Genomic DNA, 14,899 nt, shown 5'->3' with positions numbered 1-14,899 from the left:
TGCTGAGTGCTCCAGCCAGGTTTCCTAAGCAACCAAATTGGCCTGATTGATAGGGAGAGTAGAGTCAGAAGGGATAACCTCCTTGTGGTCGCTATAATATGGTTCTTGCTCTCGGTGGGACGCGTGGTGAGATGTGCGTGCATGCTATCTCTGCGGTAAAGTGCTCAGTAAGCCACGTGATAAGATGTGCGGTCTCAGATGAGGACGCAACTGAGATTCATCCTCCGCCACTTAGATTGAGGCGAGTCACTACGCCACCATGAGGATTTAGAGCAGGTTAGGAATTGGGCATTCCAAATTGGGGAGAAAATAATAATAATAATAAAAAAATGATATCTATATATTAGTTACAATAGAAGTTAGTAACACAAGTAGCTTACTATATTATAGTCTAGCGTATGCAGCCAAATGACTTCTATTGGCCAAGAACTGCCCATTTAGACAGGAAAATCCATCTAACTGATATGTAAATTATTTTGTCATTACAGGGGTGGGGTTTTCATACCATAATAAAAGACTGACTTGGGATTGCACAGAAAACAAATTATATATATTTAAATATTATAGAGAATTTCACAGACATAACCAAGTAAACCAAGCAGAAAATGCAGCTCTGCCATGGATGTCTGCTTTACTATCGGCTACGTGCCACAAATTAAACTGAATATCTTTAAAAGATTTGATGTCACTAACTTCAACACAGAAACTTGTGAACTCACCTCGGCTTCCAGGCAGACTGATGAAAAGTCCTGTGTGCTTCTACTGAATGAAGTTCCATCGAAACAGCCAATCTGTTTTGCACTGAGTAAATAGAGAAAGTGGATTCCAGTTTTTTATGCTACAAGCATCAGATGGTTAGAGAACGGACTGTGGATGGTCCGTGGGCGTGCCGTCTCAGGCTGAGACTAACTGCATTGAAGCTATTTAAAGAAGAACATATTTTTTAAATATCGATCATATGATATAACTTATTATTAATTATTTAATAAAATAACAGCACCTGACAGTTATATAGTTAGTTAGGGTGACATTAAACAATTAGGGTGACAACCTTAAATTAAACATATAAATGTATACTAGATAGACAACACCCTACTTAATACTGTTTTAATTGCAGAATAAACCACTATGTATGAACCGTACGTTCATTAAAATATATTCCCTCCACCTTTTTCTTACATACATTCACTTTCTTTCTCTTTCAGGTTATAAAGCAGTTAATGAGGAAAGAGTTAACTCTGGAGTTTTCTCGAGACAGGAAGTCCATGTCTGTTTTCTGCTCTCCAAACAAACTCACTCGCTCTGCTTCAGGGGCCAAGATGTTTATCAAGGTCTGGCTTCCATCTTTCTTGTCTTTTTCCAAATTAGTAATATGATCACTGAAATGGTTTTACTATAACCCTAATGATATTTCTAGCAAAATATACTTTACAACCTATTTTAGCATGAACAAATATTTTTAAAAGATTATGTAAAAATTTAACTGCTTATTGAACATATCTTAGTGCCTGCATAAGCTCTCACTATCCATCCTACTACAAACATTTTATTTCACGATCCTGAACTTACAGGGGGCACCAGAGAGCGTGCTGGAGCGTTGTGGCTGGATACGGGTAGCAGGTGGTACACGGGTGCCACTGACCTCTGACCTCAGGGAGCAGCTCTTAGGCACAGTGAGAGAATGGGGCTCAGGTCGTGATACACTACGCTGCCTCGCTATGGCAACCAAGGACTCTCCCCCAGACACTCGAACTCTGAATTTAGAGAACTCTGCAGGCTTCATAGAATATGAGGTGAGCAACTTGATGGAGATAAACTTCAACAAGAGCATAAGTGTCAAGACATAACATTGTAAAACTAGACTTCTGTCTCTAAAGAATTTAACAAAAATATTTACAAATTCAAATACGAATGACATGACCTGATCTATTCTCTCTGTGCCTCTCCCAGTCTGACTTGACATTTGTGGGCTGTGTGGGAATGTTAGATCCACCCAGGAAGGAGGTGCTGAATGCAGTGCGGATGTGCAGACAGGCCGGCATACGGGTCATAATGATAACAGGTGCGTTAAACCTTTTTTTTTTTAATAAAAGATGCATAAAAATCATGAGAATCTAAAGTTGCTCAGATTAATTTTGCTTTTATGGTGTAAAAAAAATCATGTCCCACTCACAATGTCTGTCACCTTTTGGCCTATGCTTGATTCGCTTTAGGGTGTTCACAAGAATTTTGTCTTGTATTTGTGCACTCCATTGATTTCAGACCATTTCAGATCTTAAGCGCTATGGAGCTTAAACAATGACTAAAGTATTTGAATCAATTTTGTTAATTTGTTTTCTGGACATAATATTAATCAAAATGTAAGATTTTTGTGCTAACTTTTACAAAATTTGCAGATTTTTAGTATTAATATTTTTAGAGGTGGAATTAGCTTTACATATTCAGATAAAATTGTAGGTTCAAATTCTCAGATTCAGAAGAAATTCAGAACTTCAAATACAAATCTCTCAAATTCAGATCTTAGAAATTCAGACCATAAACACACTAAGCCTATGGTCAAGTTTCTGTGTCCAAAAGAGGAAATTTGAATGGTTGTGTATCACAGAGCCACCAGAATTCTCTGTTGCGGTCCTATGTAGACATAAATGACTTATTCCCTTTGGAACACTGAAGCTTGCCCTTTTTTTACCAAATTTTTTTACAATCTGAATTTCTGTGTTCTTAATTTCTTCTTAATCTGAAAATTTTAACTGTAATTTTGTACTTTGAATATTTACAACTAATTTAACCTCTAAACAGTTTAAAACAATAAGACTTATAAAATATGCCACAGTAATCTTTAAATGTCTAGATTTCAAATGTAGTCATTGTTCAGAGACTTTTGTTATTGTTCTAGCTCCATAAAGCATGATTTACTTCTAATGTGCTCCAATTTTATGCTCTAATTTCACTTCATTTAAATTTTTGCATTATAACAAATAGGGCTGCACAATTAATTGATAAACTAATCACGATTATGTAGATGTTAAATACACTGCAAATGAGCAACACGACAAAACTAAAATGATCCTATTCTAATCAAGGCACAGACGCAGTGTGTTTTTGCAAATTTGATTTGCTAGCTGATTTGATTGCTATGCTCATTTGTTTTTAATGAGAGCATTCGAAAGAGTACAGAACATTGTCTGAAGCGTCACTGAGCTCACGTTGAAATGCAGATCTCAAACAGTGTAAACCTACAGTGAGTGACCGCAGTCATTGTAATGGGAGAGTTTGTCGCGTTGCTCAATTTCGGTGTACAATTTATAAAAAATGTAGTTTTTAATAAACAGTTTTGTTTTGTCATGTTTATAAGTAGGCCAATGTGAATTTGATTTGTACAAAATAGCAATAAAATAATTCAGCTTAACTGTACTAAGTGTATTTTGGAGGTGTAGCCAACATAAAGAATATGGCATGAATAGCATATTTCAGGAATCACCGTCATTGTTATTGTGTCTGCTCTAATAAGACCCATTTGCCACACAGCTGATATTGGTAGATTTAATATTTTCATGAATCGCACAAACTCCGATTGCAAATGACTGTTTTTAATTTCCAAAGTGCAACCACTGAGGCCAAAAATGATCTAAGGATGATCTTACATGAACAAGATCACCATTGAAGATCTAACAGGATGAACAGTCCCATGTCTAGTCACCTAAGGACTTACTGAACGCAGTAACTTGGTCGATTTAAATCAGCTGTTAATAAGTTTGAATATGCAATATTATTTACTGTACTAAGACTAATAATTTAACCTGTAATTTAGCAAGAATTCAATTTATTCTTTGCCATATATATCAATTTACAATCATTTCATTTGCCTTACCTTAACAAACATTATTATAATATAAAATACAATACAATACAATAAAATGCTTAAAAGAACCACATGGTTGGTTGCTTTGTGACATCACGGTAATTAAAGTTTTTAATCAACATTAGTAATCGCAATTACAATATCAAAAGCAATAATCGACAATTATGATTTTTGCTATAATCGTGCAGCCCTAATACCAAATGTATTTTAATACATGTGCAAATACAGTTTCATGTTATTACACTGCTGTCCCCATATAAACAATATATACAAGCACAACGGATATCATGTGATCCATGACTAGTCGACACTAGTGGCAGAACTCCAGTAATCACCTACTGGAATAGTCGAGCAGTCGTTGCAACCCCTGAATGTGATTTTCCTCAGATAGCATCCATTCCAATACGCTCACAAATATGCATGAAAGTGAGTCAATCTGAGATTCTCTGTCTGTGTTGGTTTGTGAAGGTGACAATAAGGGCACAGCCTTGTCTATCTGTCGTCGTGTGGGCATCATAACGGATCAGGAGGAAGAGGAGGCTGAAGGTGGTCCATTCGGGAGCGGCCTCACTGGTCGGGAGTTTGATGAGCTGCCACCCCATCTGCAGCGTCAGGCCTGTCGCACAGTCCGCTGTTTCGCCCGAGTTGAGCCAACGCACAAGAGCCGCATCGTTGAATATTTGCAAAGCCTCAGTGATATCACGGCTATGGTGAGTGTTTCTAGCAGGAGAGAGATAATAAAGGTCCAGGGTGGCTCTGGTCCACCAAATCAAAGCTGCCAAATATAAAAAGAAACTGCATTTTATCACTCACATGTGGTGAATTGAAATGGATCAGGGCACGCTTACAGAACGGTTCAGTGCTATATACAGGTGTAAACAGGGTCCAAACATTTTGTGACTGGTTCATAAAAAACACATACAGATGAAGTCAAAAACATTACATTTAAATTGTAAAGCTAATCCATTCTGATGCATCTGAGAATTAACTCTCACTCATTCTTTCTTTCACTGTTTAGACGGGTGATGGCGTGAATGATGCTCCCGCTCTGAAAAAGGCTGAGATTGGCATTGCCATGGGCTCAGGCACAGCAGTGGCTAAATCTGCTTCAGAGATGATCTTAGCCGACGATAACTTTTCAACAATCGTGGCTGCTGTAGAGGAGGGCCGAGCTATTTACAACAACATGAAACAGTTCATTCGCTACCTCATTTCCTCTAACATCGGAGAAGTAGTCTGGTGAGTCCACAGAAACGCTTATTCCATGCCAGTATCAGCAATCTGGTATCAGGAAGACCCTAAACACCCCATAAACAACCAGTAGGTATGTACTGTAACTTAAAAATAATGGTACTTTGTCAAAAAGGTAAAAAAATAAAATAATTCTCAGTATTTTTTATTTCTCATTCAGTTTAAATAAAGAAATATGTTCAGTTATATTAGTTTTTACAGTGGTTTCAAAACTGGTATCGCGAATATAATTATTTCACTAGTATTAGTATTGACTACTGAAATTTGGTATTGTAGCAACCCCAGTAACCACTGTATCTGTCTCTCATTGTCTCACTGTCTCTCTCTCTCAGTATATTCCTCACAGCTGCTTTGGGTATGCCTGAGGCTCTCATCCCAGTCCAGCTGCTGTGGGTCAATCTGGTGACTGATGGGTTCCCAGCCACTGCTCTTGGCTTCAACCCCCCTGACCTGGACATCATGTCCCGTCCTCCACGCTCCCCCAAAGAACCACTCATTTCTGGCTGGCTCTTCTGCAGATACCTCATCATTGGCTGTGAGTCAATCAAACCGATGTCAAGCCCATTAAAACCCGCCATTATGTGTTTGGTCTTACCATAGATAGTCACATGTTTTCAAAATGAAGAGTTAATGTATTGAAGGTAAAATGTATTTGTTAATGGAATATTCCAGGTTCAATACAAGTTAAGCTTAATGGTAAAAGTTAAACAGCATTGGTAGCATAATGTTGATTACCACAAATATTTATTGTAACAGGAATATTCTTTAAGCTGTATCTCTTTCTCTCTCTTGGTCTTTGAAGGTTATGTAGGTGCAGCTACAGTTGGTGCTGCTGCCTGGTGGTTCATGGCTGCTCATGATGGACCAAAGCTCAGCTACTATCAGCTGGTAACAAAAACAAAATCACAAAACACAATCATTGATTTAAATATAATTGCAATGAGTAATTGCATTGGCCTAATCTTTCTTTCTTTATTTCTCTCTGTTTTCTATAACTTTATTTTGTCTTTTAAAGGCAAATGTAAACAGATGTTTAATAATGTATTGACATTTTCATGAATTGTTATTGCTGCATTATTACAAAATACATTTGACCAAGCAAGCCAGTCATGTAAAAATGTTTCTCTCTGATGCTTCCTTTCAGTCTCACTATCTGCAGTGCAGTGAAGGTCATGCTGAGTTTGCTGGAGTGCAGTGCTCTGTGTTTGAGTCGCCATACCCCATGACTATGGCCTTGTCTGTGCTGGTCACCATAGAGATGTGCAATGCCCTCAACAGGTACATGCATTAAACCTACATTATAGTGCAGCATTTTCTTGTGCATATTTTCTTAGCATTGTGCACTAACAAATTTGTTTTTCTTTGCTGTTTTAAGAAAAGCTGTCACAAATAAAAATGACAGATGCTTATTTTCAAGTGAAGAATATGTATTTTCACTTGGTATAGCCATGTAAAAGCTTTATGGAATAAAGACTTGCTCTGTCAAACTCCAAAATGAAAATAAATTCATATACAAATATTAGAGACTGACCAATATTGATACAGAAATACTCAAACCAGCCCGACTGACACCAACAATCATGCCAAGGTCAAAATCAGAGATCACATTTTTCCCCATTCTGATTGTTGATGTGATCATTAACTGAAGCTCTTGACCCGTATCTGCATGGTTTTATGCAATGCACTGCTGCCAGATGATTGGCTGTATAATATAATAACATAAAATAATAATCAAAATATTTTTAGGTTGCAAAACAACTTTGCATGAATATGATGGTCCATTTTAAATTACTTTCATATTTTAAAAGGTTTAGGTTTTGTTTAAAAGGCTATGTGAGTCTTAGTTCACTGGAAAAAGTCTAAGAAAAGTGAAAAAATGTAAATACATTGCCACGTGTAGAAGGCATGACATTACTTGGCACAAATCATTACTAATGCTTTTCTCAGCTTAGATTACACGACAAGCTTCAACTTGTGTCTTCCATGGAAAAAAAGAACATCATACAGGTTTGGAATGACATACAAATTTCAGGATTTTCATTTATGGATCAACTAAACAAAAATTATAAATGTAAATATCTATAAAGTGTTGGAGTCATCATTGTGTAGTTTGATAAAACACGATAGTGAATAGTGTTTAAAGTAAGTAATTAAATAATCATTTTATTTATAACCACCGTGAGCAAGCCGAAGGCGACTGTGGCAAGGAACACAAAAGTCCAGAAGATGTTGATTAATGGAGAAAAATATCCTTGGGAGAAACCAGACTCACTGTGAGGGCCAGTTCCCCTCTGTCTAACATCATGTGTATAATGGCAATATTACTTATGTATAGTTCAAGTCATGGTTTTAAATTATTAAACTAAGTGTTAAGGGTCTGTGTTTAAACATTGATTTTGTATGAACTGTAAGATTAATAACTAATGTCTTTTGAAGTCCATCCTGGATTAACTGCAGATGTTCACATAGATGGAATTGTCTTAGTTAATTGTCTGATAGGTTTTTGTTGGCAATTAATTGATAAGTCTATGTATTCCATTTCAAGAGTGTAGTCCATCATTAGACTGAGGTGATGTAGGCAGAGATCTGTTAGGTGCATCGCAGTTCAAACAGACAGTAATTTTGGTGAGGTCTGTCATAAGTCCAAGGTTCAAGCAATGGCATATGAGGTATCCCATGTCTTATAGTTGTAGTTGGCATTAGTTAATCCTCTGAAGTCTATAGTAATAGACTGAAATGATGTTTGGCTGGCACCGGCTGCTATTAGTCATCATCGTTCAGCGACATGTAGCAGTGGAGTCCAACACAAAACAGGAATGGTGGTGGATCCTGCAGGTTCTGGTGACCTCAGGATAGGAGTCCCGAGGTTGAGACAGGGAAACAAATTTAATAATATTAGTATAGGTGCCATTCAATTTATTGCAAAGTTATAGATCAATGTTTCTTATTCTGGCAGTCCTAACTAAAGCAGCCTAATTGTGAGTTGAAGGATTAATTAGGTCTAGACTTCTAGAGTGAGTGTGTCTGATTCTCGAACAGTGTTAGGGAGACTGTTGCATAATTTAGGAGCCAAATATGAAAAGGATCTACCTCCTTTTGTGGATTTTGATATTCTAGGAACTATTAATAGGCCAGAATTTTGCGATCATAATGAACGTGATGGAATATAGCGTGGTAGAAGATCACTTAAGTACTGCAGAGCTAGACCATTCAAATCTTTGTACGTAGTTAACATAATTTTTTAATTAATATGAAATTTAACAGGTAGCCAATGTAACAATGATAAAATGGGGCTAATATGATAATATTTCTTGGTCCGCACTCTGACTGCTGCATTTTGAACCATCCATCCATCCATCCATCCATCCATCCATCTTCAACCGCTTATCCGAAGTCGGGTCGCGGGGGCAGCTGCTCCAGCAGGGGGCCCCAAACTTCCCTATCCCGAGCCACATTAACCAGCTCTGACTGGGCGACCCCGAGGCGTTCCCAGGCCAGTGTGGAGATGTAATCTCTCCACCTAGTCCTGGGTCTTCCCCGAGGCCTCCTCCCAGCTGGACGTGCCTGAAACACCTCCCTAGGGAGGCGGCCAGGGGGCATCCTTACCAGATGCCCAAACCACCTCAACTGACTCCTTTCAACGCAAATGAGCAGCGGCTGTACTCCGAGCTCCTCACGGATGACTGAGCTCCTCACCCTATCTCTAAGGGAGAAGCCCGCCACCCTTCTGAGGAAGCCCATTTCGGCCGCTTGTACTCGCGACCTAGTTCTTTCGGTCATGACCCAACCTTCATGACCATAGATGAGGGCATTTTGAACCAATAAAGTTTATTTATTGATCTTGCTGGACATCCTCCCAGTAATGCATTACAATAATCTAGTCTTGAGGTCTTGAACGCATTAATTGGTTTTTCGGCATTAGCAACAGAGAGCAGGTGTTGTAGTTTAGCAATATTTCTTAGGTGGAAGAATGCTGTTCTACAATGCTGGTTGTGATTTATTTGTCATGTTTAGTCTTCAATGCTTATTGAACTAAATGCCTGTGTTTGTTTGTGTGTTTCAGTTTGTCAGAAAATCAGTCTCTACTCAAGATGCCACCATGGTCAAACCCTTGGCTGGTGGGAGCCATATGTCTCTCCATGGCCCTACACTTCCTCATCTTATATGTGGATCCTCTACCTGTAAGTATGAATGTTTGCACTGGAGCATTGACTACACAATCCAGAAGCATTCCAGAGGAATGTCTGGGTGTATTAAGGAACGTTTCAGTTTTGACTTTGAGGTTAGACTTGTGTATGCTTGCTTGATTCGGTAATTATGAATTGCTTCTGAATAAAACAAAAGCTATGAGTGGGAGTGATGAGGTTAATCATAAATTCATAAAGGAAACCCCATGTGATTTCCTAAGCATTTGTCAAATAAGTTGCACATTCTCCACAAAATCCAATCATCTTTAAGAAGGTGCACTAAGCGTGTAGTTATGTCTGTCTTAAAAAATTGTATCGGACATTTGCTATCGTTAATCCTGGTAAATGCTACATTTAGTGTTGGGGTACTCGAGTTTGGATTCGGACTCGGATGCATTTTTACTCGTACTTGACTCTGACTCGAGCCTTTGGGACTCTGAATTTTTTGACATTTGTGATGCAATGAAAAAATAAAATAAATAAATAACAAAACAGAAAGTAATGAACACATCTCTGTCTGCATGCAGCTGTATTGGCCCCTGAAGTCATAGATGTAGCCAGAGTTGTTTCACTGTGTTTAAGCCAACACACACACATATGCACGTGCACAGGCACACTCATAAGTCAACTAATACACTTGAATGTTGCTACAGAGACTACTGTATATCATTTCGACTCCACGAGGTGGCTGGCACGACGAAGACATAAAATGGGTATGTATCCAATTTAATAGAAACTAAACAAGGCAGTTTCACATGACACGGGACCTGACAACTGGTCAAAGTGCATGTGGAATTTGTGCAGCCAAGACGGTGCTCGCATTCCGGTTTCATCGTGGTTAAAAACTTAAAATCAAGAACCACATATCGAAATACAAATGAAGTCTTTTTAGGTGTAATGTATCTACACATGTAGGTGTCTTTATTCTCTTGTGGTCCACGCAGTGTTGTCAACTTGAACTGGTCCATAATAGCTTGATGAATTGACTGTAACTTTTTAAATAGTCTGGGGGAAAAAGTGTTATTGCTAAAGCAGACAGCAACTCTAAACAGATAAACAGCAGACTATTTTCAAAGCATTGACAAGCAGCTTAAAATACATTCTTTTACAGCATTTGTCCACCATTCACAACATTCAACTATGCACAATAAAATGGTAGGATTATATGGGCAGTGAAATATTTTGTCATAATTTAATTGTAAACTAGTTTGTGAATGAAGCTATTTTTCATTTTACAAGATGAATTCAGTTGGTTTTGATGCTTTTATTTTAGTTTTATTGTAAACCACCTGGTACCTTATGCACATCTTTTTTTAGCCTACATCTGACACTTTTGAAGGACAATTCTGTTAAATTTGTGACTCAAAATTCTCCATGTTTTTGCAGTTAAAGAAAAACTCAATTACATTTTCTTTGGTTAGTATTTAAAGATTTCGGACTGATTGCAGACCAACGAGGCTGCTGCTCAATCCTATATCTATTAATTTTATTTTGAGTCACGTGACCCCATGCGAGGATTGGACATGTGAATGGCGAGCTCTGCGCACTTTGCTAGTTTTAACACCTGACAATGACATAAACCGGTGAGATTCGATACACTCTGTTCTATAACTGTTCTAGGAGGACAATATGTCAAAGAATTCAAAATCCTCAGGCTCTGGAGACAATAAAAGACACTTACGTGCTCAGGCTGACACCCCTGAGAAGGCTGCGGACCAGGGAGCCGATTTGGTCAGAGAATTGTGGGAAATGCGGCGAGAGATGTTGAACATGTCAGCAATGCTGACGAAGGTCATTGCTGACTTGGAGGATCTTGCTGTCATACGTTGAGCTCTCACTACCATTGAGGCAACACGTACTGAAGTGGTCACAAGAGTGGGGAATATATGAGTGTATTCTCCACGGGTAATTTGAATGAGTTGGGGCACCCCATAAAAAGAAGGAAGGTTATTGCTCTTAAGCATAAGAAATATGATAGTGTTTCTTCAAGAAACGCACATTTCCCCGCAGGTAGTTGAAAAATTTGGAAAGATATGGGTTGGGAATTTTTTTAATAGTGCTGGCTCAAGTAAGAGAAGGGGAATCATTACTTTGATAAGGTAACTTCACTTACAATCCAAATATCTCAAACAGAGAAAAGATAAATTAGTTAGAGTCATTATTCTTTTAGCTGAAAATCAGGGACAAAGTCATATTTTGGCGAATATTTATGCACCTAACGCTGAAGATAAGGGCTTTTTTATAGATCTTGAAGGGATGTTGCAAGCCACTGGCACCCCTCATGATATAATACTGGGAGGAAACTTTAATATTTTGATAGATTCAGTCCTATAGCAAAAGTGTGCAAGCCCCCTAGAGCAACAGTGATGCTTCACAGGATGTGTAAAAATCTTGGTCTTACAGATATTTGGAGACTTTTGAACCCATCTGGTAGGGACTATAAATTTTTATCTTCAGTCCATAAGATTTACTCTAGAATAGATTTATTTATTTATTTATTGACCCCCTTTGCCTTCAGAACTGCCTTAATTCTACGTGGCATTGATTCAACAAGGTGCTGAAAGCATTCTTTAGAAATGTTGGCCCATATTGATAGGATAGCATCTTGCAGTTGATGGAGATTTCTGGGATGCACATCCAGGGCACGAAGCTCCCGTTCCACCACATCCCAAAGATGCTCTATTGGGTTGAGATCTGGTGACTGTGGGGGCCATTTTAGTACAGTGAACTCATTGTCATGTTCAAGAAACCAATTTGAAATGATTCGAGCTTTGTGACATGGTGCATTATCCTGCTGGAAGTAGCCATCAGAGGATGGGTACATGGTGGCCATAAAGGGATGGACATGGTCAGAAACAATGCTCAGGTAGGCCGTGGCATTTAAGCGATGCCCAATTGGCACTAAGGGGCCTAAAGTGTGCCAAGAAAACATCCCCACACCATTACACCACCACCACCAGCCTGCACAGTGGTAACAAGGCATGATGGATCCATGTTCTCATTCTGTTTACGCCAAATTCTGACTCTGCCATCTGAATGTCTCAACAGAAATCGAGACTCATCAGACCAGGCAACATTTTTCCAGTCTTCAACTGTCCAATTTTGGTGAGCTCTTGCAAATTGTAGCCTCTTTTTCCTATTTGTAGTGGAGATGAGTGGTACCGGTGGGGTCTTCTGCTGTTGTAGCCCATCCGCCTCAAGGTTGTGCGTGTTGTGGCTTCACAAATGCTTTGCTGCATACCTCGGTTGTAACGAGTGGTTATTTCAGTCAAAGTTGCTCTTCTATCAGCTTGAATCAGTCAGCCCATTCTCCTCTGACCTCTAGCATCAACAAGGCATTTTCAGCCCACAGGACTGCCGCGATACTGGATGTTTTTCCTTTTCACACCATTCTTTGTAAACCCTAGAAATGGTTGTGCGTGAAAATCCCAGTAACTGAGCAGATTGTGAAATACTCAGACCGGCCCGTCTGGCACCAACAACCATGCCACACTCAAAATTGCTTAAATCACCTTTCTTTCCCATTCTGACATTCAGTTTGGAGTTCAGGAGTTTGTCTTGACCAGGACCACACCCCTAAATGCATTGAAGCAACTGCCATGTGATTGGTTGATTAGATAATTGCATTAATGAGAAATTGAACAGGTGTTCCTAATAATCCTTTAGGTGAGTGTGTATGTATGTATGTATGTATGTATGTACATATATATACATATATACACATACATAAATATGTGTATATATATATATATATATATACATATTTATATATATGTATATATATATATACATATTTATATAAATAGTCAGCTATAGCACCCTCATTTCAGGATTTATATAATTTGATTCCATATTTTCTGTTGTTTATTTAATTTGAATGGAATCAATAACAAATATTAATAACAAAAAAGAATGGCAAAATAAATACAGTGCATTCAGAAAGTAAACAAAAAAAGAATATATAATTTTTTGTTAGTGGACATACTGTATTTAAGAGTTGGGCAAAATCTTCTAGCATTTTCCAGTGGACTTTTTTAGCAATAGGATCAAATATTCAATTTATGTCAAGTTTTATTGGCAAGATAAACTTGTGTACTTTCCCAAAGCATTAATAGACACTATACATAAAACAAATTGAATGCTGAAGTTTAAAATCTCAAAACTATTATTTTCTCTGGCTGCCGTTCAGTCCCTATAGTGCACACGCTGGGTCTCTCAGATAGTGAGTGTGTGTTTTCAGGCTATGCAAAGAGATATGGCAGCTTGCTCGTATCTGTCCCACACCGGGCTCACCACTTGCGGGTGAAGTCTCCATTCTCTGTACAGTAAATCCACTACCGTGTTTTATTATGACCGGCATGCATCGCGTGTAATGAATAAGTGCGCAGACAATCCGTTTCTGTGCTAGGATGTGCAATTGAGTCAAGTGTGTACCTCCTGGAAATGCATACGGTATATGCCACTTTAGCCACAGGAAGTGGGGAAAAACATTAGTGAAATTTTTGTAAGTTAAAAAACTATATACTGCATTAATTGTGTTCTCGCAGAAATACAATTTTTTTATTTATTAAATGAATTAAATACGTTTAACAGAGAAAAAAGTTTTAAGAGTTTATTCACTTAAATTATAGAACCCAACACTTATACATAATATGGAATACTACAAAAATCATGAGATTGCTCATATTTAGCTAGTGCTAGTGTTTCCTGCTTCACTGTTTAGCAGTGGAACTCCTCTGCAACTGAATCTCCAGAGCCACAGCTAAAGAAATGTAAGTTGTGTGGTTGCAGATTGAATTGAATATGATGAAATAAAAAGAGTGTGTACAGCAATATAATGGCTAAAAAAAAAATTTCTATTGTGTTGTGTCGGGCTGATCAAAATTAAATTTAAATCAGAATATGACTGAGTGATTATTAATTTGTAAGTCAGATTTGTAAATGACTACACAAATCAAATTTTTGTGGATAAAAGAGATGAGACCATTTCACCATATTTGGAATGAGGAGCACATTAAAGTGATAGTTCACCCAAAAATAACATTCAGTCATTGTTTACTTACCCCTGTGTTGTTACAACCCTAGATTACTTTCTTTTTCTTAACACAAAGGGAGAAATTGTGAAAAAGCTCAGTGATGTCATTCAATGGCAGTTTATGGTGACCACCTCTTCAAGCTTCAAAAGGACAGAAAAGTATAATTCAGAAGTCTAATAATTATTCATTTAGACTCATGATTGTTAGGAAATTATACAATAAGGTTTGGTGAGAAACAAACCGAAATCTAGTGTATTATTTATTGAAAATGACCACTGACCATTGATGATCTCTGATGACAGAGTAGTTGTATTCAGTTGATAGCTGTATTGCATTGTCAGTGTTGTCTTGTTCCGTACACAAAGGTATCAGTTTAGCCGGATAGCTAGCTGCTAGCTAGCAGCTACCGAGCCTCATTACTGGCTTCCATGACAGAAGGGCTATGTAGTCGCTAGCCTGCCAATACTTTTTACAGGCTGATTTCATGACTGAATCAGTTAGCTAGTTGTGTGTATAACTTTACCAAACTGCTTGCGTTTGTTTTGTGAGACGTTCCGTGATCC

General features: G+C 38.1%; 1 protein-coding gene across 1 annotated transcript in view; it reads left to right on the top strand.

Moving 5' to 3' along the window:
• si:dkey-28b4.8 (sarcoplasmic/endoplasmic reticulum calcium ATPase 2) overlaps positions 1-14,899 on the top strand; it is a 34,871-nt gene that overhangs the window by 16,902 nt on the left and 3,070 nt on the right. Inside the window, exons 14-22 of the mRNA XM_052126968.1 lie at positions 1,206-1,331; positions 1,572-1,793; positions 1,951-2,062; positions 4,331-4,572; positions 4,881-5,101; positions 5,446-5,648; positions 5,916-6,001; positions 6,258-6,391; positions 9,177-9,294. Coding sequence (XP_051982928.1) covers positions 1,206-1,331; positions 1,572-1,793; positions 1,951-2,062; positions 4,331-4,572; positions 4,881-5,101; positions 5,446-5,648; positions 5,916-6,001; positions 6,258-6,391; positions 9,177-9,294 — 1,464 coding nt within the window. The remainder of the gene's footprint in view (positions 1-1,205; positions 1,332-1,571; positions 1,794-1,950; positions 2,063-4,330; positions 4,573-4,880; positions 5,102-5,445; positions 5,649-5,915; positions 6,002-6,257; positions 6,392-9,176; positions 9,295-14,899) is intronic.

This window comes from Xyrauchen texanus, chromosome 5, assembly GCF_025860055.1.
Source record: "Xyrauchen texanus isolate HMW12.3.18 chromosome 5, RBS_HiC_50CHRs, whole genome shotgun sequence".
In the NCBI taxonomy this organism is placed as follows: domain Eukaryota; kingdom Metazoa; phylum Chordata; class Actinopteri; order Cypriniformes; family Catostomidae; genus Xyrauchen; species Xyrauchen texanus.
Note: the sequence above shows the minus strand (reverse complement) of the source record. Positions and strands in the feature narration are given on the sequence as shown.